Consider the following 22,522-nt stretch of genomic DNA (forward strand, 5'->3'; position numbering starts at 1 on the left):
TCTGTATTCCCTTCTCTCTGCATCACTAATAAAGAATTACTCAGTCTTCAGTAAACAAGGCTCTCTTCTAGCACTATTACCACCAGCCCCACTGGCAGAATGCCTTAGAATATTGTGGTGTGGTGTAGGAAGGAGGAGTCAGAAACCGATCCATTTTTTAATACAAGGACCTTTATTTAAATCGCCTTCGCAACGTAACCACGCATGGAGACGCGAACACGCAGAACAGATTCAAACAACACATGAAACATGAGGGCAGGTCATTAGTACAGTAACATCACACACACATGGCAGGTAGACTCAGACAACGTACAACTACCTAAACTAATACAGGGTGACTTAAACTACATAACACACACAATCAAATACATAACTAATAAATACATGCACCAACGTTACACATAACAGGAACAATACCGGAGCTGCAGGGGCTCATGGGAAATAGTGCCGTCCCCCAGTGGACCGACGCTACAATATTATTTCCCAAGCTTGAAATCACTAAACTGCACGGTTTAGCGATTTTCCAGGTTCTAACCCTCATCCAATTCCACCACTGATCACCATCATAGTGAGACACTATGCCATATAGTTATTTGGCCCTCCAGGACCCGGTTGGAGAGCCCCAACATTCAACGTTAGAAATGCTGTTCTATTTCTGTTCAATGCTTTCACAGAAGTCAGCAGTTCTTACCAAAAGAAGGCATTAGTGACACGTGACTCTATTTTCCTGCCTAGCACAGAGTTTGCGTGGGATAGCAGTGTAAAAGGAATCAGTTCTGCTCCTTCCATGTCTGCACAGACCGTGGTCTACAGCAGGCCCAACTGGCTCTGGTCTACAGCAGGCCCAACTGGCTCTGGTCTACAGCAGGCAGGCCCAACTGGCTCTCCATGGTTTGGATCAAGAGAACACCGTGTCCTTCCATTGTTCCCTAACGCAAACCAAACATGAAAACAAGTGTGTATTGTTTTGCAGGGGATGCGGTTTACATGCATTAGAGCTGGGATTTTACAAAGACGCATTTCTAAATTTAGTTCTGGCTCCGAATAAAAACACGCGTCCGTGTGATTCAGGCAGAAAGAATCCACACGCAGCCCCGAGCTGAATGGCATATAATTGCAGCACCAAATTGGCCTATTAGCATTGCCCCATCTGACTAGCATATGAATGACAGAACTCTGCAATAATAACGACAAGCGGTTGCAATCATCTCGTTTCTTTTCAGTCGTTTACGAAGGGAGACGTCTGGTCACGAGGTCCTGCGCACGGACCAGGTAGCGCGTAACTCTTCATGAGCGTATTTGACTCTCGGACCTCGTGGCACACAGGACTTCCTACATAATGAGTCTGGACACAGAAATAGGCCACAGCCGCGAAACTCCGACCCGACTGCCAACCCGACTGCCCCTCCCTTATACGACAGCAAGCATTTATATCAGAGTGTCGCGTATGACACCAAAACACAGATGATTTCCGTAGAACTCCATGGCAGCGGCCTTCAGTTATTATTCTGCCCGTGTTTGAAATTGGCATAGTGTAATGCTAATGACCTGCTTTATAATGGAGCCTTCAAGGTTCCCTCTTGACTCGGGATCCCGTTAGAATAAGATTACCTAGGCGAACCTTGCTGTTGATAGGCAGTGGTGGGGTGCGATTGGTACCAGATGTTGGACTTTCCTCCGAGCTGTGTAAGCGTAGGCTTGGATAACGCTGAAATTTCAAATGTACATGCTGGTTCCCCAGGGGCCATCATAATGCCATCGATCAGCCCCTGCTGTCATAAGCCCAGCTAACAGAGAGCACCGTAAACGCTCGCCAGGTTATCCTACAAGACATCAAGATCTCCTACAGTCTACAAAACTTTCAAGATTATTCATTTTGAGTGTTTTGTGGGACAAAAAAATGTTATGTGCATTTTTGTGTGTGAGGGTTTTTTTTCCCCACTTATAAACACTAAGGCCACTAAGGTTTCTCCCAGAATCCTGCAGTGAGCCCCTATACTCACATTACCTCTGTAAACATTCTCTCTCTCTCTCTCTCTCTCTCTCTCTCTCTCTCTCTCTCTCTCTCTCTCTCTCTCCCTGCGTCTGCTGCCCCTCAACCCACAGGCTGAAGACATGAGTGCAGTTCAATTATAATCAGTCCATATCTTGGGACTGTTTATTTACTGGGCCAAGGGAAAACAATAGAACATTTTGAGCTTAGTTAAATAAACCAGCTATTAACCTCGTCCTCCATTTAAACTAATGCGTTTAGCGAATGTTTGCTTTCTGTTTTACTTATGCAAGGGGAGGTGTTTTAATGGCATTAAAAGGCTAACTTCACGAGTTCCTGTTTGGCTTCAATGGGGCTATTTCAATTCTACAGGAATAGGGTGGAGAATATTTGAAAGGCAGCACCATTTAGAAGTTGAACTCCTGATGTATTTCTTGTTTAAATGTAGATCTCCTGACAACTAACAGCTGGGATGCTACATGCCATGCCACAGTTATTTAGGAAAATCACCCAAAGTATTCTTATTCTCTATATAAGTAGAATACAACAGACCCCAATTTAACGGTGTGTAGACAGTGTTTATGGGTGAACATGTTTTCTTGCATGTTTTATATCACACAAGTTTGAAGTGACTATTGCTGACATGTTGTATCTGGGTTTGGAGAACATTACAAGGTCTGTAGGGGTTTCTCTCAGGAACAGATATTTATCTGGTGGTCGGGCCCATCAGCTGGAGGTACATACACTGCTAACTGGCGTGTCTAGATAAAATAACATTTACAGTTAATTCAAGATGCTCATGATCAAATTTTGGAAAAGTTTCATTCTGTATAAAAATTAGCTGATGAAGCTACATGTCAAAATGTCAGTGGCAATAACGTTAAAAATATCCATGCGACATATATGATATAATTATTTAGGTCTTTACAGAAGCCATGTCACATTATAAATATTTAGGATTTATGCATTAATAAAATGTATAATCCATAAAAATATTTTAAATATGACTATGAATATGATGTGATGTTTTTCTTTGGTCTTTGGTCAAATTTATTTTAACCTACATTAGCCTACATTCTAATATTGTAATATACCTATGAGGTTTCAAAAGCCAGAATGTCATTTATTTTGCATCTTAAATGACCGACACTTGGTTTGAGTTCTGGACTGCATAGAATCAGATAATCGCTGCCCCATCCTCCCACGTAAACGTTTATCCCTCTGACGTACCACAATCAGCTGTCACTTTGAATCTTTACGTGCTTCTCTGTGCTTTCATCACCTAACACGATCACCTGTCAAACCTGTCCTCACACTGGCCCTGCTCTTATAAACACAATCAACACACAGTCCTCCAGGTGCACACTTCAGCCTAATGCACTGACGTTATTACAAAAAGCAGGAAGACGACAAGGTCTGAGATGTGCTGAGATACCTGACCTTTTCCTCAGCTCTAGACAGTTAGTCAAATGTCTGATGTGTGAAAACCTGGTGGTGAGTTAAATAGTTGCTTTAGACCTATTGGGAATGAGAGAGACTGAAAGCTGTACTACAGAGAGAGAGAGAGAGAGAGAGAGAGAGAGAGAGAGACATATGGAGGATGCTAGAGATTGTGGCATCAGCAGAATAAAGATGAGAGAAAGGATCTAGGATCTGAAAACATAAATGTTTGAAATGGAAGAATGTATTCTAGACATTACTGAGCTACTACTGTTAGAGTTGTCTGAGATCAACTTCTCAGTTGGTTTTACTTAGAATTCAGTTAATATACAAATAATTATTATGTAATCTGGATTAAATACACTAAAACACTTCCCACACAGACCATGAATTCCATGCCCAGCTTAGGTCTTTCTTGGCCTGGGTTATGAATAGAGGATAGAGACCTGCCTGATCCCTGCTCTGGCTCCCAGGATCTGAAACTCGGCACAGATGTCCAGAGCTGTGAGGTCAGGGATGAAAATTAAAGAACAAATTCAGAACAGCAGTGAAGGGGCCCAGAGGACAGTGGAGGTGGGTGGGGGTGGTGGGTGGTGGAGGTGGGGGTGGGGGTGGGGTTAACATATAGTTAACAGGGGAGTTCAAAAGAGTCCATGGAGTATATGGTGTCTTTAAAACACAGTGATTATTACAGCAGGCCACCAATCACAGTGATTATTACAGCAGGCCACCAATCAGAAGGATGCTGGGCTCCCCATGTAATACAAAACACAAAATCATACTCACCAATACAAACTCGCATGTGCACACTCAAGACACACACACACACACACTTCTGCACTTTGTGTTAAGCTTTCCATTGGCTTTCAGTTGTCTTACCTCGTGCCCTTAGGGGGGGTTAGGGTTAGGGGCAAAAAACTGAACCTCTGAACTTGGGCTGATGTGTTCAGGGGGGTGCCCTGTTTTCCTGGTGTCAAACCTAGGCTGATATACTCTAACCTTAGACTCTCATCCCACAGTATTTTCCGCAAGCAATTTCCTGTCTATAAATCATGCCAGACCTTTATTTCAGGGCCTTTGTGCTCCCTTGTCTTACACTCTAAATGTATAATTCACAAGGACTGCACCGTAAAAAAAAAAAAGTGTGTGTACACTGTCACTACAGAATAAATTGGCATTTATCCCACGGAGGAATTGTTGGTCTTCGATTGTATAGGAAAGCCCAGTGTAAACGCCTCTACAATTTCAAAAAAGCAAAAGGTCACTGGTGGTTCAAAGCAACCTTATATGAAACTGCCCGTAGTCCACGTTCACATACTGTGTCTGACGTGCACATTATCTTTGCACTGAAGTTTAAACAGTAATCATATCAAATCAAGCTTTTCACACACGACCACCTCGTCTAAAGTCTGTCGTTCATCCTATTCTCGAGGTTCTGCTCTTCCGCTTCCTAACGAGCCTGTTTCTAACGAACATCGCTGTTTGTGATTGCAGTGTCCTTCCCCAAATAAAAAAACAGGGCTTATACTATAAGCTGTGAGCATGCACAGGACTATAAGCCTTAACTGTACTCTCTTCTCTAAGCCATGCTGTAAAATATTATAAACGCCAGTTTCCTGTTTCCTGCCTGAATAAGTTGTGTTGCCATGATAACGTGCACCTCAGGCTTTTCTGATCCGTCTGATTGGTGGAGAAGTCAGCCGGTGAATGGGTGAAAGTCGGTGTTAATGCTCTCTGTAGCCCAGTTCACATTCACATACGGCAGAGGAACCACAAACGGCCTTTGTAGAACACTGTTTAGAAACTTATACTACGTTCTGTGGTGTGATCGACATTCAGTCTGCTGTTTTTTGTGCGTGTGTGTCTGTGTGTGGTTGTGTGAGCATGGTTGTCTGTGTGTAACTCGTGCCTACGTGTGTGTTTTAACCGAGTTGCTTTATGTTTTGTTCACCCAGTAAAAATAAACCCCAAGGAATGAAACAGGGTATAAAAATACCCTGGCACTAAAACAAAGGTTTGGTTTGATTAAGAAATGTTGAATGTTCATTAGCCTTCACTTGAAAGCTGTAGACCACTGCCAAATGTCGAATGGCATGTCCTTAGATCATGAGACATCATCCTTAAGGAGCAAACAAATCCTGCTGGTTCATGTTAATGATTGATTAGGCAATTTCTTTTAAGTTTCAGTGATTTGAATGATTGTGAAGTTCACCCACCCTCTATTTGAGTGCCATTAGCACTCAAACTGTTTAAAGTTCATGAGCATAAATGTGAGTGTAACTCAGTGTAATGTAGTTATAACCTTCACAGTTTTCAATATATGAATCATATTAGTGAATCACCTGAATCACTTGCTGAAGGTTTATGTCAGTTTAATGGTAATACTTCTTATTTGCCTCTTTTCAAAGTTCTGTAACAAATTGATGTGACATTTTTCTGCAAACATTCTTCTGAACTTGGCTTTAAAGGGTTTTTTGGACTTGACACGCCTGTAATGTATTCAGCGCTAAAAACACTATTATATCTTCATAGCTTGGCCTCCGAGCCCTACTGCAGGCCATATGTTTTCTGTTAAGGTGCCTCATTTTGCCAGCGTTGTCCGGCACTGGGGAATTCTATATATTGTGACTAATGATCTTTTCAATTTCAGAAAACTTTATTAGATGTTAAAGGGCAGTTCTGTGAAGTTGGGCACGGTGTGTCAGAGGGCTGTTCCAAAGGCTGACCAGGCACCTTTGTTCTGTGTAAACACGTTGTTTTCCCTCTTCCCATCATGTAGTTGTACAGGCTGGATACCTTTCTGCCTCTGTGACACAATCTCCTTCTCAGGAAGCACCTGCCTGATCAACCTTCAACAGAGTCTGAGGTCTAATCAAACAAGAAGAGTTTACTGGAACACCATTTGCTTGAATTATTTACTTGATGGAGCCCCAAAGAATTTAAAGACACTTTAGTTTTTGATTTTGTTCAAATCGAACAGTGATTTAAGTTTATTATCACACAAATTTCCCAAAACCTCCGCGAGCACCACGCCTGGATCGTCAATCAAGATGTGGCCTAATGACTAATACTAATGCCTCGTGTTAATAAACGTGTCCCACTCCTCTCCATCCGAGCCGATGTTCATCACGGCTCTCATTGTGTTTATCTTGGCGAGCTCCTGCCTCCTTGCGACAGTCATCAATTAGCTACTTGAACCCTTCTCGTCGTCAAGGGCGCGACCTTGGGGTCGTCCGGGTCACCGGGTTAATATAAGAATGAGCCCAATTTCTAAACAGCGTGAAGTCTCGAGGGGACGCTGGAATTCGAAGAGCTCTGTGTTATTCAACCGGAGAGGTTATAAACTGTTCATTGAGCGTATAACAACTCACTCGATGATGTAAGGTGAAACTCACTCACCCTATCACAGCACCACATTTCTGCTCACTTATGGTGCATAACGTCATCAAAAGTCACAAGGATGAGCACGAACATTATCAACACAAGGTTAGGTCAGTGTTTGTTTCAGCGAACAGCCCTCTGCTATAATGAAACACATAGATGTTTTCTGAACAGGATTTAAAAAACAGCTGTTTTGATTACAATTTCGATGTTTACAAATCCTTTGTAGAACCAATGTCTGTGAATGTCTGTGAATGTCTGTGAATGTCTGTGAATGTGGAACCATGTCTGTGAGTAGTAGCTTTTGCTTTTACTAGGCCTAATTACTAAGCTACATCGATACACCAGATTTTTGGACTGAGGATTCGTCATATATGAAGTAACTGATGGCAGGTCTGTATTTTACAGCAAGGCCCCATTTGCCAATCAGCTCGGCCAGACAGACTTCACTCACCTCGCAGTTATGTTCATTCTGATTGGCGCATGTTTGGAATTCAATACAGTAGAAAATGCCCAACTGGTAAATCTACTTTTAAAGGCTTTTTAAACAACAGAATATGAAACTGATAGAATGTCATTTCATATCTATAAACTCCGTCCAGACTCAGGTGTTTTATTGATAATATCTGAATTCAGACCGTCTTGATCTGCACCTTGAAGCGAGGAGTTATTTCATCCCATCTGGTGAAGCTCATCTGATCCTTAACTCGTGTTGTGCCGGTGACATTACGTTGACTGTACATACACCATCGTGGTTTGGTCATATTTCACATAACCATTCTGTATGTGATTATTTCACATAACTGAATCATTCTGTAAAGCATTAATATGCAGTTTTGTATGGAGGTGTGGCTTCGCGGAACCAGCTTCCTTTGGAAGTGTTTTTAATTTGGGTGAGGGTCTCTCTCCAGACAGCTTGGGGGGGCTGGGGGGGACACGTAACTCGAGAAGTGAAAAGACGCTGAGATCAACCCAAAACGTTCTAAAGACTAACGCCGCAGGCAACGCATTAGTTAGAGGTTGCGGCCTTTGACACACAATGTAAACTATATTAACTGTAACCTAATAATCGGATTATTATAAATCATTAATAACGAACCACTAACTGTTACTATGATGTAAATGGGAATTATAATAATGTGCTTTTATAAAGTAACGTTCACAACCGGCTGGTAGGGGGAATTCGTTTTCAGTGAGAACATTAGCCACAGCTTTATGCGTTCATTATATTATCAAACTTCATCTCTAATTCACGCTATAAATGACGGATGTTTTATGTTTTAATGTTAACTGTAAATTAAATGTCCCTGTTCTGTCAACGTAAAAATGGCATATTGCCTAAAAGCTGTTTTATGAGTGCGGTAAAAAGAATGCAATACAACATTAAAGATTTGGTAGGAAAAAAAACACTAGGAGCATAACAAAAACAGCCTGTTTGCTGACTGCAAAGCGCTTTTAAAGCCCGTTGAATATTTTGGCTTCAGAAGCCCAACGCGCTCGAGACGTTCTGGCAGCCTGAGCGCTGTCCAGTGACCTTAGTGCTGATTGGACCATCGACATGACCTACTGCCATTTAGGTCACAGGGCCTCTACTTCGGTTTACTTTTTGTATATACTAATTTTTCTTTAATTCCGCTTATTTCGCTCACTTTTTTTAACAGGTTAATAGATGCTAAAGGCTTAACGTAAAGCATTGCATTTGTGAAATGCTAAATATTATGATCAGATTACTACATTTATTGGCCATGAAAATTCTTATGTCTTACCGTTTTAACAGAAATGGACTGAGATGTTATCAGTCAGGATAGGTGATTTCAAATACGTTATGCTTTAGACTGGAGTTTCTTAAGGCCAATAATAGTCCAAAAGTTTTTGTCAAGTCCAACAATAGCCTAAATTAAATCTAGTCTGAATTGTGCCCTTAATTGGAGCTTCACACGAACTATTACAGTGACTACTACTATTACTTATATTGTAATGTCGTCTTAATTTGTCGTAACTCGGTTTTAAATAGCCTAGGCTAAATATTTCATCCGTGTTGCAACTAATATTTTATATCCTACCTCCGAATTTTTTATTACGAACTATATTTCTCAGTAGTGAAAGTAATATGAGTGTTTCTGGTTATCAATTTAATGACTATTTAGAAAACTCTCTCGACAACGTTATGGACCGTTTTTAAATGTCAGTCCTTAAAAGATAGGAAAAATATTCCTTAACACATACGATGTCTGCAATTTAGGTCAAGCATCATTTTAATAATTTTTATGTGAATCTCCGAGAACACGGCCCATACAGACTATCCACTAGCTTGGAGTATTCTGAGTAACTCGTTTTTAATAGTTACATTTATTGAGAATGTCCCATTTTCTCCCAAGTTTATTAAAAATTGTCATCTTGCTGAACAGAGAACAAGTGTATTCCACAAGGCTTGTAAACAAATCAAGCGAACGTATGAGAAGTGAACAAGAAATAGCTTTTTTGTAAACAGATATTTGACAAGCCCTAGTTTAATAGATTTAACCATTTCTATATCCAGACTGTTATTTCTCCTACAAACCAGAATAAGTGTAGTGCTAGGTTATTATGTCCACGCATTTAACGGATTTGGGCTAAAGTCAGTTATAGGTAAAACCGATATTATCCCATTATGCATTAATAATAAAGGGCTGTTTGTTTGACTTAATTGGGTCCCAAAGATGTCCGAAGCACTGGTTTCCCCTGTGCTATAAATACAACCGAATAACGGCCTCCTTTCACGTGAAGTCAACAGTTTAGATACGGCGCTGATTTAAGAGTAAAAACACAAAGACTTTGTGCGCTGGCACGCGCAGCCTGCGCGCGGAGACTCGGGCTATGGGGGGAAACTAATGATGAAGAAAACTCTCCTCAATCCAAGATCCTTAATTAAATGCACGGGAAGAACGAGAGAGGCACCGCACATCTGGATTCAATCTGCGCCCCCTTTGATGGCATAAAGTGTTCTTTTCCCAGACCGGGGGGGCGGGGGTTTGGGGCGGGGGGGGGGGCGTCTAACGGGGGCAGCTTGGAGCCTGCGCTCCTGCCATTGCGACACACGCAGAGCTCGGTCCCCTCCTGTCGAGAGATTGGCTAATAGCGCACGCAAAGGTTCAATTATCCGCTCAAAAGCCATTCTGTAAAACAGAAAACATTTAAATGTCAAACAAGAGAATGATGACACGTTTTGATGTCTCCACTCATTCGACTTATATAATGAGCAGCGTTACGTTTAAGCTTTAATGTTAACCTTTACGCCGCCCCCACCCCCACACACACACACACACACACACACACACACACACACACACACACACACACACACACAAAACAAAAAAAACCAAACATATAAACCATTTTAAGCCGACTATAATGATTATTGGCTGCATTTCCAGATTCCAACGTGAGTGTTTTTGTGGTGGTGTGTGTGAGCGCACAGGGGTGGGGATCGTTGCGTAGGAGCGAGGACGGGACTCTGTTCAACGTCAGAAACAGGGAAAAACACTGCCACGTAATTAGGGCTTCTTGTACGTCCATCAGCCTTCCCAAGGGCTTCAAATGCTCATTTATTTTGCTCTCAAGCTCCCCCTTAGCGCTAGTCCCAGTCGTTTGAAGTAACAGAGAGGTTCGGTGCCCAGAAGAGAGAGCAGCTCCGTCCGGACTCCATTCCCGCAGGCTGAAGTCACCGCTACAGTCAAGACTTTTGCGGGAATGTCAAGACAACGTCTGATCGTGTATTAAGACCTGGAGTCATCGGAGAAGCCACATGGTTTCATAGATTGTAACCTGGAGGGTTCCGATTTTGTTGCGTTGTGGCGCTATTCCGGAAAGAAAACTCCAGTGCATGGTTTCTAAGTTAACGCTGAAAGTTTTGGGGTGGTGATTAGAAAAGAGTTTCGGCTTGGATCCACGCGGGACTGCCATTTGGATCTAGCAACAAGCAGAAGATTGGTGTCGAACTTAGGTTCCTTGCTTTTGATTCAGAACAAATCGATGTTGGTTGTAGCTAACAAACATTTGGGGCATCTTACACAGTCGCCTTTTACGCCCTTGTTCGGTTTGCGTCATGACTTCTAGTTATGCCCATGTAATGGACCGAGCAGCCACGCTGGAGAACCGCCTGGAGAATCCCATCACTGCAAATCTGGAACATTTACAGGCTAAGAAAAACTTTTCAGTAAGCCACCTGCTGGACCTGGAGGAAGCGAGGGAGATGGTGGGAGGCCAAGCGGACGAGAGCACGGGAGAGGCGGGCAGGAGTATGCTGGAGTCTCCGGGCCTGACCAGCGGCAGCGACACCACGCAGCAAGAGAGTAAGAGAGCGACGTGTGACTCCCTCTCACGTGTGGGCTCCTGTCTGTAATTAGTACCTTAATGAAGAGAGCGACGTGTGACTCCCTCTCACGTGTGGGTTCGTGTCTGTAATTAGTACCTTAATGAAGAGATCGACGTGTGACTCGTGTTCACGTGTGGGCTCGTGTCTGTAATTAGTACCTTAATGAAGAGAGCGACGTGTGACTCGCGCTCACGTGTCGGCTCGTGTCTGTAATTAGTACCTTAATGAAGAGATCGACGTGTGACTCCCTCTCACGTCTGTGCGGGTGTCTGTAATTAGTACCTTAATGAAGAGATCGACGTGTGACTCCCTCTCACGTCTGTGCGGGTGTCTGTAATTAGTACCTTAATGAAGAGAGAGTAAGAGAGCGACGTGTGACTCCCTCTCACGTCTGTGCTGGTGTCTATAATGAGTACTTTAATGAAGAGAGAGCTGCCTCATTAGTGCAGGGCTATCGTCTTCCTGTGTTGCACGGAGCCCTGTTTCTAAAAAACATCTGATTATTACTGTAGCATGTTGCTATTTTTCGTAATTTTTCATTATTCTTTATTATTTATTTATTTTGCACGTAAACTCCACGAGAAATCGTTAGGCTGGTGGTAAAGGTTAAAGTTAAATGATTTGTACAGTTTAGTCTGATAATACTGTATAAATCATCCATGTTAGTTCTGGCTATACGAAATATTAATATTCGTATAATAATGTCGTATTTAATATCAAAATCAGCGCAGTAAGCTTCGTATTAAGATTAGACCTAAGTAAAAAATATCCACGTAATAAAGTGTGAAGGGACTACCACTAAAACGTGAGTAACAAAAAGAATATAGTGTAAGTTAAGAGTTTACAGGCTGCATCGAGTTAGCTTGAACACACATCTATCTGTCCATTTATTTATTTATTGAAGCTGATCCAGGTTCACTCACGCATTCTTTTATATTATACCTTCAGTGCTAAAGCCTACACTTTACAATCATAGACATTTTTGATTATGTACATTTCATTGTTGTTTTAACATATTTCTTGTGAGCCTTTGAGAAATACGGGGGAGGGGGCGTTGTCCACGTTTGACTTGTGCTGTTATTACACTAACCTAATTTAATTAGTCCTACGTGAAAACAAATAACACAGTATGTCTCTTGGAGGCCGACGCTAATTACATCTTTTAGGACTTTTAGTAAAACTATCTCATCTATGTTTACATAATAAAAAATTAAGAAATGTAAGAAAAATAGCTTAAATGCCCCAAATATTTTATATAGGCATAATTTCTCATTTTAATTTTACAGAATAAAAACTTTTAAGTGAATTTCCTATTTTATAAAACCAATTATTTTAGCAGGAGGCTCATTGTCTAAGGTGCATTTTCTTTCTTCTTTACCACTTGATGTGCAGCGTTTTGTATATTGTAAAATTAGGTCTAACCTTTATATTATTTGTATAATAAATTTTATTCGGCAACTTTGTGACGATTTTGTTGATATATGAAATTAATTGAATCATTTTTATGTAGCTAGAGTAATTCTGCGTAATTTTATGAACCGTTTACGGTACATAATGATTACGGTACATGTAAGCTTTCAGCAACACAGCCCTAAAATGGGCCTGCTAGACTGTGGGCCTTATTAACCAGGCCTGCAACAGCACTGGGTAAGCCGGGTATAACACCAGCCGGTCATCTATATAAATAGTCGTAAATGTCATGATACAGACTCTAATTAATAGCCTCTAACAAGATGGGATCCATTCTTTAATCTCTGTTTTGGAGTTACAGCTTTGGGAAAGATGAGGCGAATCAATTCGTCACCGGGATGTTTCTCTCAGTCACTCTGAAGGTTTATGAGGTTCTCCAGGAGCTGATTGATGTGTTCAAGACGTGTGTCTGTACAATGAGCGCCTTTCTTACCCTCGTTTGCGGTCTCTGGGGGTAAAGAAAGTCGTCTGACAGGGACTGGCACACTATCGAGGCTTCTCTGTAACCCCGATTTGATGCCGGCGGGGGTTGTTTTTGCAGACCTGTGATGCCCGCTAAAACAGTTCGAAATAATGTGGTTTAAATGTTATAAACGTTATAAATGGCTTTAGGTTCGACTGACGAAGTTTTCTGAAACTTGTAACATATAATGACACCAAATTTATAGCAGTTTTTGTTTAGCAAAAAAGCCCAACGCCAAAATAAACTTATATATGTTTATGTTTATAAACATTTGCTCTAATGCACTTATTTAACGAATGTTTTTGTTTTCTTCTTTTGTTATCGCTTCTAATGATGCGTCAATACGAACGGTATATTGTAGCCTACTGTCGTTTGTTATTTTACAACACGTTATTTTACGGCACATAGTATTTTCCAGCTGTCTTTTTGATTGGGTAAATATTTTAGCACAGATTTCAAAATTATCTTTGGAAGCTAGAACGCTTATCAACACGTTAGAAGTCAGTGACATTGGTGAAACAATGTAAGCTCTTTCTAACGATCAGCAACGAAATGAAATCATTAACTTAAAACAAACATTTTTAATTAATTTTACTTTCACATGCATTTGTCTATGAATATCACTCAGAGAGAAAAGCGGGAAAGCGAAATTTTGTGATTCAGTTTTGTGATCATGACCCAGCAAAATTCCCAGAATGAAACCTGTACTGTTTATTTAAGTCAAGGTGGACAAGGAGTGTGTGATAAGCTTTAATTCAGCATTGGGGAGTTTGCAGTTCAGGCAGGTTTTATTAGCATGTGTTTTGGTCTTGAACTGATGAACTGATCATACTGTAAAATCTAATGTAAATATATACTGCTGCTCAAAAAAAAAATAAAGGGAACACTTAAACAACACAATTTAACTCCAAGTCATCCACACTTCGTGTTCAGATAGGAAGCAACACTGATTGTGAATCAATTTCAACTGCTCTTGTGCAAATGGAACAGACAACAGGTAGAAATGTTATTTTAGTGTTCCCTTTATTTTATTGAGCAGTGTATATATATATATATATATATATATATATATATATATATATATATATATATATATATATATATATATATATATATATATATATATATATGGACTCATTTAAAATATCCTAACAATATGTATTTATATATAATGTATAATGTACCTTTTAGTACAGATGACAAAACTAGATTGAATAAAGGTAACTACAATAAATCCATTTTATTCATTTTTGAATCCATACATTAATTTTTGGCGAGCAAATTAGGTCTCCTAGCTTTTAATTAATTTAGCAAAAAAAATGATATGAGGACACTGAGGTATTTCAATTAGACAATTTCACCATCATCACTTAATGTTTGTGCTTGTGTCTGTGTGTGTGTGTGTGTGTGTGTGTGTGTGTGTGTGTGTGTGTGTGTGTGTGTGTGTGTGTGTGTGTGTGCGTGCGTGCGCTTCAGATGAGCAGCTCAACTCGGAGGAGAAGAAGAAACGTAAGCAAAGGAGGAACAGGACCACGTTTAACAGCAGCCAGCTCCAGGCCTTGGAGCGAGTGTTTGAGAGAACACACTACCCAGACGCCTTCGTCAGGGAGGACTTAGCACGCCGGGTCAACCTCACTGAGGCTCGTGTGCAGGTCAGTGACCCCAAACGCCACCGTCATGACCCGTCACCACACACAGGCACTGCAAGACTACACTTCTCGTTCAGGAGAACCGGTTAAATCCTCTTGTCAAGATTGTGTTAAGGACCAGCAAGGAATGTTTCTACCTAACATTTACAAGTTCACTTAAGCTAAGTTCTCAACTTTGATGGAATGTCACATTTTGTTGAGTGGTACACTGGCTGGGGAGAGGAAAAAACTCTCTTTAATCTAGTTGGTTTGGCATAGTGTGAAAGGTTTTCATCCAGTGGGTATAGGAGTCTGCTACAGTATTCTATAAAACAAAAGGATTTGGGAGTCTTGTTTGCCTGTTTTTTTTATTTTATTCATTTATTGACTCATTTAAGTTTAATTAATGAGGGTTTGTTAAAGTTCTTGAATTCTATAGCAATTAAAAATGTGTGCACTGTGAATGTATGAATATGTGAAGTAATGCTAGAAAATATGGAGAACATGTAAGATGATCTTCTGTGTGATGTTGCCAGGTTGTGTGTCATTTCATGTGTAACAGCTGCAGATCGGAAAGTGCATGCCACCTGCTACTTTTGAAAGCATGAATGAATGAATGAATGAGGAAATGCAGGCCTGTAATTTTAACTGTACTGGCAACCTGAAGTAGATTGATTCAGGAATCCCATGCAAAGCTGTCTGCCACTAAACCATCACTGTCTAGCGCTCAAGGATCACGTGAAGCTTTAAGAACAATTTTACGAATGCCATGCACATCACATTGCGTAATATCCGATGTCTTCTTCGCCAGTGACTTCTACTCATCGTTGATCAGATGTGAAGGCCTGAAGTCACACACGTTTATCGCTTCGTTTTGTTTCCTGTCATGTTTGTGAGGAGCGTGAGGATGTTCAAGTTCCCCACCACCCTTCTGCCCTTTGGTCATGAAGGTCCGTCTCCCGCGTATTCGCAGGTGTGGTTCCAGAACAGACGCGCCAAGTTCCGGCGTAACGAGAGGGCCATGCTGGCCAGCAAAAACGCCTCTCTCCTCAAGTCCTACTCAGGAGACGTGACGTCCGTGGAGCAGCCCATTGTGCCCCGCCCAGCACCCAGACCCAGTGACTACCTGTCCTGGGGAAGCTCCCCCCCATACAGGTAACCCCCCCCGCCTGCCAAAGCCAGGAACGAATCAAGCCAATTTGGCTGACCGGCTCGTAGTATATTTATTAGCTTTCTGAAATGTAGTAATGTGTTTGACACGTGTTGGCCTTCGCACACATTCTTTATCCATGATTAATGCTGTTGTGGTTGCAGTTGATTGCAAAGAGTTCATGTGATGAAATTTGTAAAGGCTATTTTGCAGTTTTGCCTGAATTTCAGACATTTTAATTTATCCGTGCAAGGAAATGGAATTATGAGATATTAAATTTGTGTTGATCAAAAGTGTTCTGTTGACAAACAACAAAACAAACAAACAAAGCCTTTCTGACCTTCAGTGCTGGCCTTTGCCCTTTAGTGCCATGGCAAGCTACTCCCCGTCGTGCTCCAGCAACAACACAGCCCAAGGCGTGAATATGGCCAACAGCATCGCCAACTTGAGACTGAAGGCCAAGGAATACAGCCTGAACCAAGTACCCACGGTGAACTGAGAGGGCTCGCACGTCCAGGGCAGCTAGCAGCACGCCGCCCCCGTCAGCCCCGCCAAAGACGCTGCCACCGCGCGCACGAACGTACTCCGTCTGTGCCGAGGCGCGCGACGCCATTCAACCGTCTCCTCCAAAAGGAACGGAGGAAAAATAGATTATCCAAAGCGCTAAAACAGAAAAAAAACTATTTTCTAAAACTGATTTACGTAAGATGTTGTCATGTTTCTGGCAGTCGGTGATGACATATGGGGAAACTTTTGGCTTTTTTTTTTTTTTTTTTTTTTGAAAACACAAAATGGAAAGTTTGTGTTTTCATATTCTCTGTGGCGGCCATGGGTGTAGCCCCTCGAGGGAAGACGTGCTCTGGAGTCTTGGAGACTGCAGCTAACCGCTGGGAACCGATGACCTCTGTGGAATTCAGCTGCAACAGTCTCTCGCAGTCTCTTTGGAAGCCTTCAGCCTTCTTGATTTTCCCCAAGACATTCATTGCAATTTATTTAGACTGTAAATGGCAAAGACTTGTTTTTTAGAATAAGGTAAAATATAACTTTGTAATGAACATATTCTGATTTCACTTTTGGGTTTATATGATTGACGTGCTGTGGCTGAGGACACGTTTGTCGTATGTAACGTTAGATTCATGTCATGCTCTGTGTTATCTTTAAACAAGGACATCGCTCCTGAGTCTAAAGCCTTGAAGCCTTGTGTACATTGTCTGAGTATCTAAACCTGTAATATTCCTTTGCAATAAAACATGTGCAAGCAGTGTAATGTTGAAAGTTTTACAGGATTGTTGGGTTATGGAACAGAAACAATCTCTCCATCTTTCATCGAAAGCCATTGCTGGCCTGAATAGCACTGAAAAAGCTGACACACCAGGCCGTTAAAAGGGCGCTGAGAAAACGAGAAATGTCATCTTTGTGACATAATGAGTTTATGCTGTCATTTTTTCCTATAGCTTTGCTTCTCTGAGCTGTTACAGGCAACGGTTGTGAACCTCAGCAGAAACGGCTCTCTCAATGATCTTACCCTCAGCAGATTTTAGAATAAAACTAGAAGAAATGTTCTCTCTTTTCACAGGTCTAAGCATGTAGTGCTGGAACCCTCTCGCTTCTGTTAAGGACTTTCTTATTATTTAAAAATATTTTTAAAGCCTAAAGTTCAAAGCAGGGCAGGTGATATATTTCAGAAACTCAATCTGAAGGGGTCAGTGTAAGTGAAACAGATGTCCAGATGTTCTGTGCATTCCTTCGGCAGCGTAACTACTCCGGCTGGCTGTGGAAACCCCGAAACGGTCTCTGTCTCTTTTTCTCTCCGAACATTTACCTTTGAACATGATAAAACCCCACACAGTGACTTCAGGGGGCTTGGTGCGAAACCGTAGAAGTTGCTACAGCATGCGCCCATCCACAAACAAACCTTCTCCCTCTCTCCTCCTCGTCCCTGCGACGGCGGAACAGGAGAAATGACAGACGACGCCTCCCTGGGTGTACGACGTTCTGAAACCCTCCAAACACATATTCTTCCTACGTCCCTGAACCACCACCCCTCCCCCGCACGCCCTCCTCATAAGACTGATTGTGTATTTGCTTTGGATATAGATTGCAGAGAAAAGCTTTTAAGACCAAGGAGAAAAATAAGCGGCCTGAACACTTCCAGAGAGCTGCCGCGGTGTTTTATTACCTGACGATGGACTTCTTGATGTTGTGCGGTGAAGTTTGATTCCTTTAGACTGTCCATGGGGCCTTGGCTGTAAAATTTTTGTTGCGCAGAAATGTTTACTTTCAAAACACGGTGTTTATGGGACAGGAAGCACTCGTTTGAGTTTAAGTGGCCACGGGGTGTTTTTCAAACGGTTGACACAGGCTTGTTTATATGGCTGACGGCTCCCTTGGTCTGCTGATTGCATGTGACCTCAGATGACCTTAGAGACAGTGGCTTAACCAATAAGAGAGAGTAGATTGGGACCTCGGTTGGAAAATCCTTACATTTCAGTATAGCATTCTGGCCCACTGGAACCAGCAGAACTGAACAACTATTCCATAAACTACACTAATCTGATTACATAGTAGTTTCTAATTCAACCAATTATTCACTCCTTAAGAACAATGTAAGGAATTAACTCCCTATAATGTAAACAATATATGTATATAAAACATGTATATAAAAGCAGATGTGCATTATCTTCTTCTCTGTTTGGTTCACATTGCATTCTGGGTATTCATCTTGATGCTCGTGAACATTACTCTTGATAGTAAGATTTTGTTTTGAATTGCTTCGTGGTCATCTTCGGATTCCAACAAGCTCTCATGTCATGTTCAGCTACAAAATTAATTCTTATTTGTAGGTCCCAGAACTATCAGATTACATTAATGGAGGAGTCTTGTCCACTCGGGCATTTGGACAGAACACTCCGCATTCCGCAATAATCCCAATCTGGTCTCTAAGAAAATTAGTTCGTATTAAAATTCCAATAATTCCGATGATGATGCCTTTCATGCCCTGCCTTCGAACTCAGTCAGCTCCATCCAGTTGGAGAGGGGATCTTTATGATCCGGCTGAATCGTGAGTCAGACCTTCTCCAAATACTGTCGTCCTCCAGGGACCTGCGAAGTGCTGGATGTTCATTTTGGAGCAGGAGTCATTTCCTATTTCAACATCTATTTTTTGACACTGCCTCCTTCAGTCATTTATATCCAGGTCAATGAGCCTTAAAGACTTTTCACTCAACAGTGTCACTTGTTGGTGGTTCTTAATGACTCATGCAGAATGTTGGACTGATGTATTTTACTGCCTGACATTAAAGCCCTTTTGAAAGGCATCAGTAATACTTCCCGTTTGCCATATCACTACAGCCAAGTGCTATAGAAACCATGCATCAGAGGTCTCCCCTCCTGGGAAGACTGATTGCAAAAGAAAACACCAGCTGATCAGATATTTTGGACTAAAACTAAACTCTCTAATAAGGCTCATCTCTATAGGAGTAATAGCCACTTTCGTGGTGATTACTGATATCTGTTCATTCACACATCCTTTCATTCCCCCACCTTATCTCCTGTCCCCGCCCCGCTGTTTGTGGTGAAGCTTTGAGAGTGACGTCCCAGTCACTGTAGGTACCCCGTGAAGTCTCTGGTGCCCCCCCCCCCCCCTCCAAGACCCCCACAGCTCTATGTCCATCTCACCTTTCAGCTCACTGACCCCAAGTGCTTCCAGATGTCATTTGGCTGTGACCCGCACCCCCCTAACCCTGCCTGCCCCGCTCACACCAGCCCGCCCCAACCCTGGCGCACGCCCACGGTGCCTCTCTCCGGATGGACAGCTCCGTGGATGACAAGTGAGCACCTCAAACCCCAGTCAACTCACACATCTGGAGCACATTACGGAGGAGACAGTCGGAGAGGAAGAAATGAGAAGGGGAGAGAGAGAGGACAAGGAAAGAGAGAGAGAGAGAGAGAGAGAGAGAGAGAGAGCAATAGGGAGAGGGATCTAGCATGGATCTGGCAAGGGACTACGATTGTGTTCTTATCTGGTCTGTCAACTACCTTTAAATATGTTGATTATTCTAGACGTGAACCATTTTTCATTTCATGCTGTTTCCCCTATTTGGTCACACACCTTTCTGTCGGGCCTGACCATCCACATGTGTTTGATCCTCTCGAAACATTAAACTACTGCAGTGTACTTTGCTCAAGAAAACCGCTCTAATCTCCGTAATGTCCTTCACAGTATTTTTTCTAAAAAAATTCAATTTTTTTGGGCCTAGTCATGTAGCACATGCAGCACAGATTTCCTTCTTTTTTTTATTAATTTGCCTTCCTTTGAATTTCTTACAAATTCTTTATGAGGTCAGGCAGAAAGCAACTGTTAGTCCCTGTGTGCCATTGTGAGGAAGACAGCTCACAGTTAAAAGAACCTCTTCTTGCTCCTAGTATCTGACACTATGTTCACTGTATGTATTCAGCTGGGAATTACATGTCATGTTAAGTAATTTATCAGGGCAGCTGTGTTTGAAGTGTAAAGAAAACTGTAAGAGAAAATTACAGTAACTGCAAATACTCAAGCAAATCTTCCAAAATGAATTACACAAACAATCCACCCCGAGTCACATTATCATTTGTCCTTTGGCGCAATTATGACAAAGTTTTGATGTTGGGGTAACTAACAAAAGAAATGGAAGACACCAGTTCTGGCGATCCGAGACAGCCTGTCCTCAAACAACCTCCAGCTTTCTTGACAGCGTTCTCCAAATGGCGTGCAAGAGCAGACGCTGAAGCTGACATCCCCAGCTAATCACGCCTTCTGGAACAGTTCGGCGCAAGTCTGAGGAACGTTGCATCAAAGCACTGTGGGCTCTGGCTGCAGTCCCCCCAGCACACCCAGACCAGGAAACAGCTTGAACAGGCACCTCCCTGTGCTTTAATATTCCTGGTGAAAAAGAACAACTGTGTGTCTGTCATATTAGAAAGCCTGTCACGGCTCATTGTAAGGAAATGTGTTACGGAACAGAACGATTGCTGAGTGACATTTAGGTCGAAACACATTACACTGGGGGAAACGTGTGTCTCTAATAGGGAACAATAGCTGTGGCCTCTATAACGCATTAGCTTTACATTTTATTATCTTGGAAAGGATTTATAAGGAATTCATGTTCAGGTTTCTAATGAGGGTCTTGAATGTTACATCAAAGGAATTAAATATATATACTGCATCAGGTTAATGTTACATCATGATGCATTCATAATCAGACTATACTTGCATAAAAACAAGTTTTTTATAAAATGCCTGGGTCAGAGGAAACTGGATTCACTTTCATTTTGTTATATGAACAGATTGTTTGTTTATTTGTTTGTTTTTGTTTACCCACCCTGGCTCTGGGAGATTTACGCTGGACAGTGCTGGCCCTTTCAGAGTTTTCTCTTACATGCCAACTCTTCTTTCTTCCCAAGTAAACACAACACTAAAACTGCAGGAGAAGGAAAACAGGTTGAGGCGGAACAGGGCCATGAGAGAGTTTTTCTAACAAAGTAGCCATGCCATAAATCCGCAGCTCCGGGTCCATGGAAGGAAGTTTGGATATTATACATCTGTCCCTGAGGCCCCGCACCTTCCTCCGCGCGCTGATTAAGAGGGCGCGTTCATAACGCGCGCGAACAGGGCTGCCCATTGTGCCGCCTTATCATAATTCATCGTCATTTGCACTACAATCAGCTCCTGTGGCCAAAACGACGATCCTCTGATTTACGCCCCGAGCTATGACATTCAGTAATGAAACGGGGTGGAAATATTTAGCTTTTTTTTAAAGGGAGTTGCAAGAGAAAGAACAGAAAACAACTATATACTAAAATACTGTCATATTCTAGTATGAACAATGTATTAAAATGTTCTGTGAACAGGAAAAGCGTAGATATCAGCCATGGTTTGTCATGTAAGGCTTGTTGAACCGTTGTATTAATTCTATCGACGTTACTCTCAGTAATACGAGAACTATTACTGCACCACATATTCGTGTGACGTGAAGGTGGCAGGTGTAGTCTCGATGGTTCCGGCCCACTCGCGGTCCACAAACGCGCTTGAACGCGGGCCAGAAGCGGACATTAGCCGTAAGATTCTCCGTAAGACCTGTCAGAGTCAATGGCTTTATGTCAATCAGTCTGAACATCGTGGCAGAGAAAATATTAAAATATGAGTACATTTGCACCACTAAACAATTATTCATAATGTTTATTAATTGTAACTTAAATACTACAGTACCTTTGATAATAATTTCAGTTTGAGGTACAATATCCTTGACTTGAGTCCACTCCACATGCAAGCGTTTAGACCAAACCCTCCAGAGGGCTTGTGGACCACGGTCTTCACATCGCTGTGAGGAGGACCACAGGTCTTAGGGCACCATTTGGGACTGGGCTAAAATCTTCGACAATCTGCCTTCAATTTTCCCGGTTGCACGTGAAAGTGGACCCTGAAGTTTACTTTTTCAATTACCCAGCACGAGTAAACGAGTAAACGTGATACCAACAGCTATCACGAAAACAGCACTTTATAACTAATAGTACTGTGCATAAAACAGAGAGGGAAATTCTATATGTCTGTGTGTCTGTCTGTCTGTCTAATGTATCTGTCTATCTAATCATCATATTAATCATG

The 22,522-nt window shown here is 41.9% G+C and overlaps 1 protein-coding gene and 1 long non-coding RNA gene across 2 annotated transcripts; one reads left to right on the forward strand and one right to left on the reverse strand.

Annotated features, from left to right (window-relative positions):
* The first annotated feature begins 10,296 nt into the window (after positions 1 to 10,296).
* On the forward strand, positions 10,297 to 17,141 carry prrx1a (paired related homeobox 1a). Its single transcript, XM_076976375.1, has 4 exons — positions 10,297 to 11,145; positions 14,578 to 14,753; positions 15,703 to 15,884; positions 16,246 to 17,141. Exons 1-4 carry the CDS (start codon positions 10,899 to 10,901, stop codon positions 16,376 to 16,378), a joined length of 738 nt encoding a protein of 245 aa, XP_076832490.1. The 5' UTR covers positions 10,297 to 10,898; the 3' UTR covers positions 16,379 to 17,141.
* A 3,062-nt stretch (positions 17,142 to 20,203) lies between these two features.
* On the reverse strand, positions 20,204 to 22,263 carry LOC143478393 (uncharacterized). Its single transcript, XR_013121739.1, has 4 exons — positions 22,127 to 22,263; positions 21,872 to 21,994; positions 21,240 to 21,338; positions 20,204 to 20,800 (listed from the first exon to the last, which is right to left on the reverse strand). It is a non-coding gene; the product is annotated as an uncharacterized LOC143478393 (long non-coding RNA).
* Positions 22,264 to 22,522: the final 259 nt, after the last annotated feature.

The sequence above is a fragment of the Brachyhypopomus gauderio genome, chromosome 16 (genome assembly GCF_052324685.1).
Source record: "Brachyhypopomus gauderio isolate BG-103 chromosome 16, BGAUD_0.2, whole genome shotgun sequence".
NCBI classification, from domain to species: domain Eukaryota; kingdom Metazoa; phylum Chordata; class Actinopteri; order Gymnotiformes; family Hypopomidae; genus Brachyhypopomus; species Brachyhypopomus gauderio.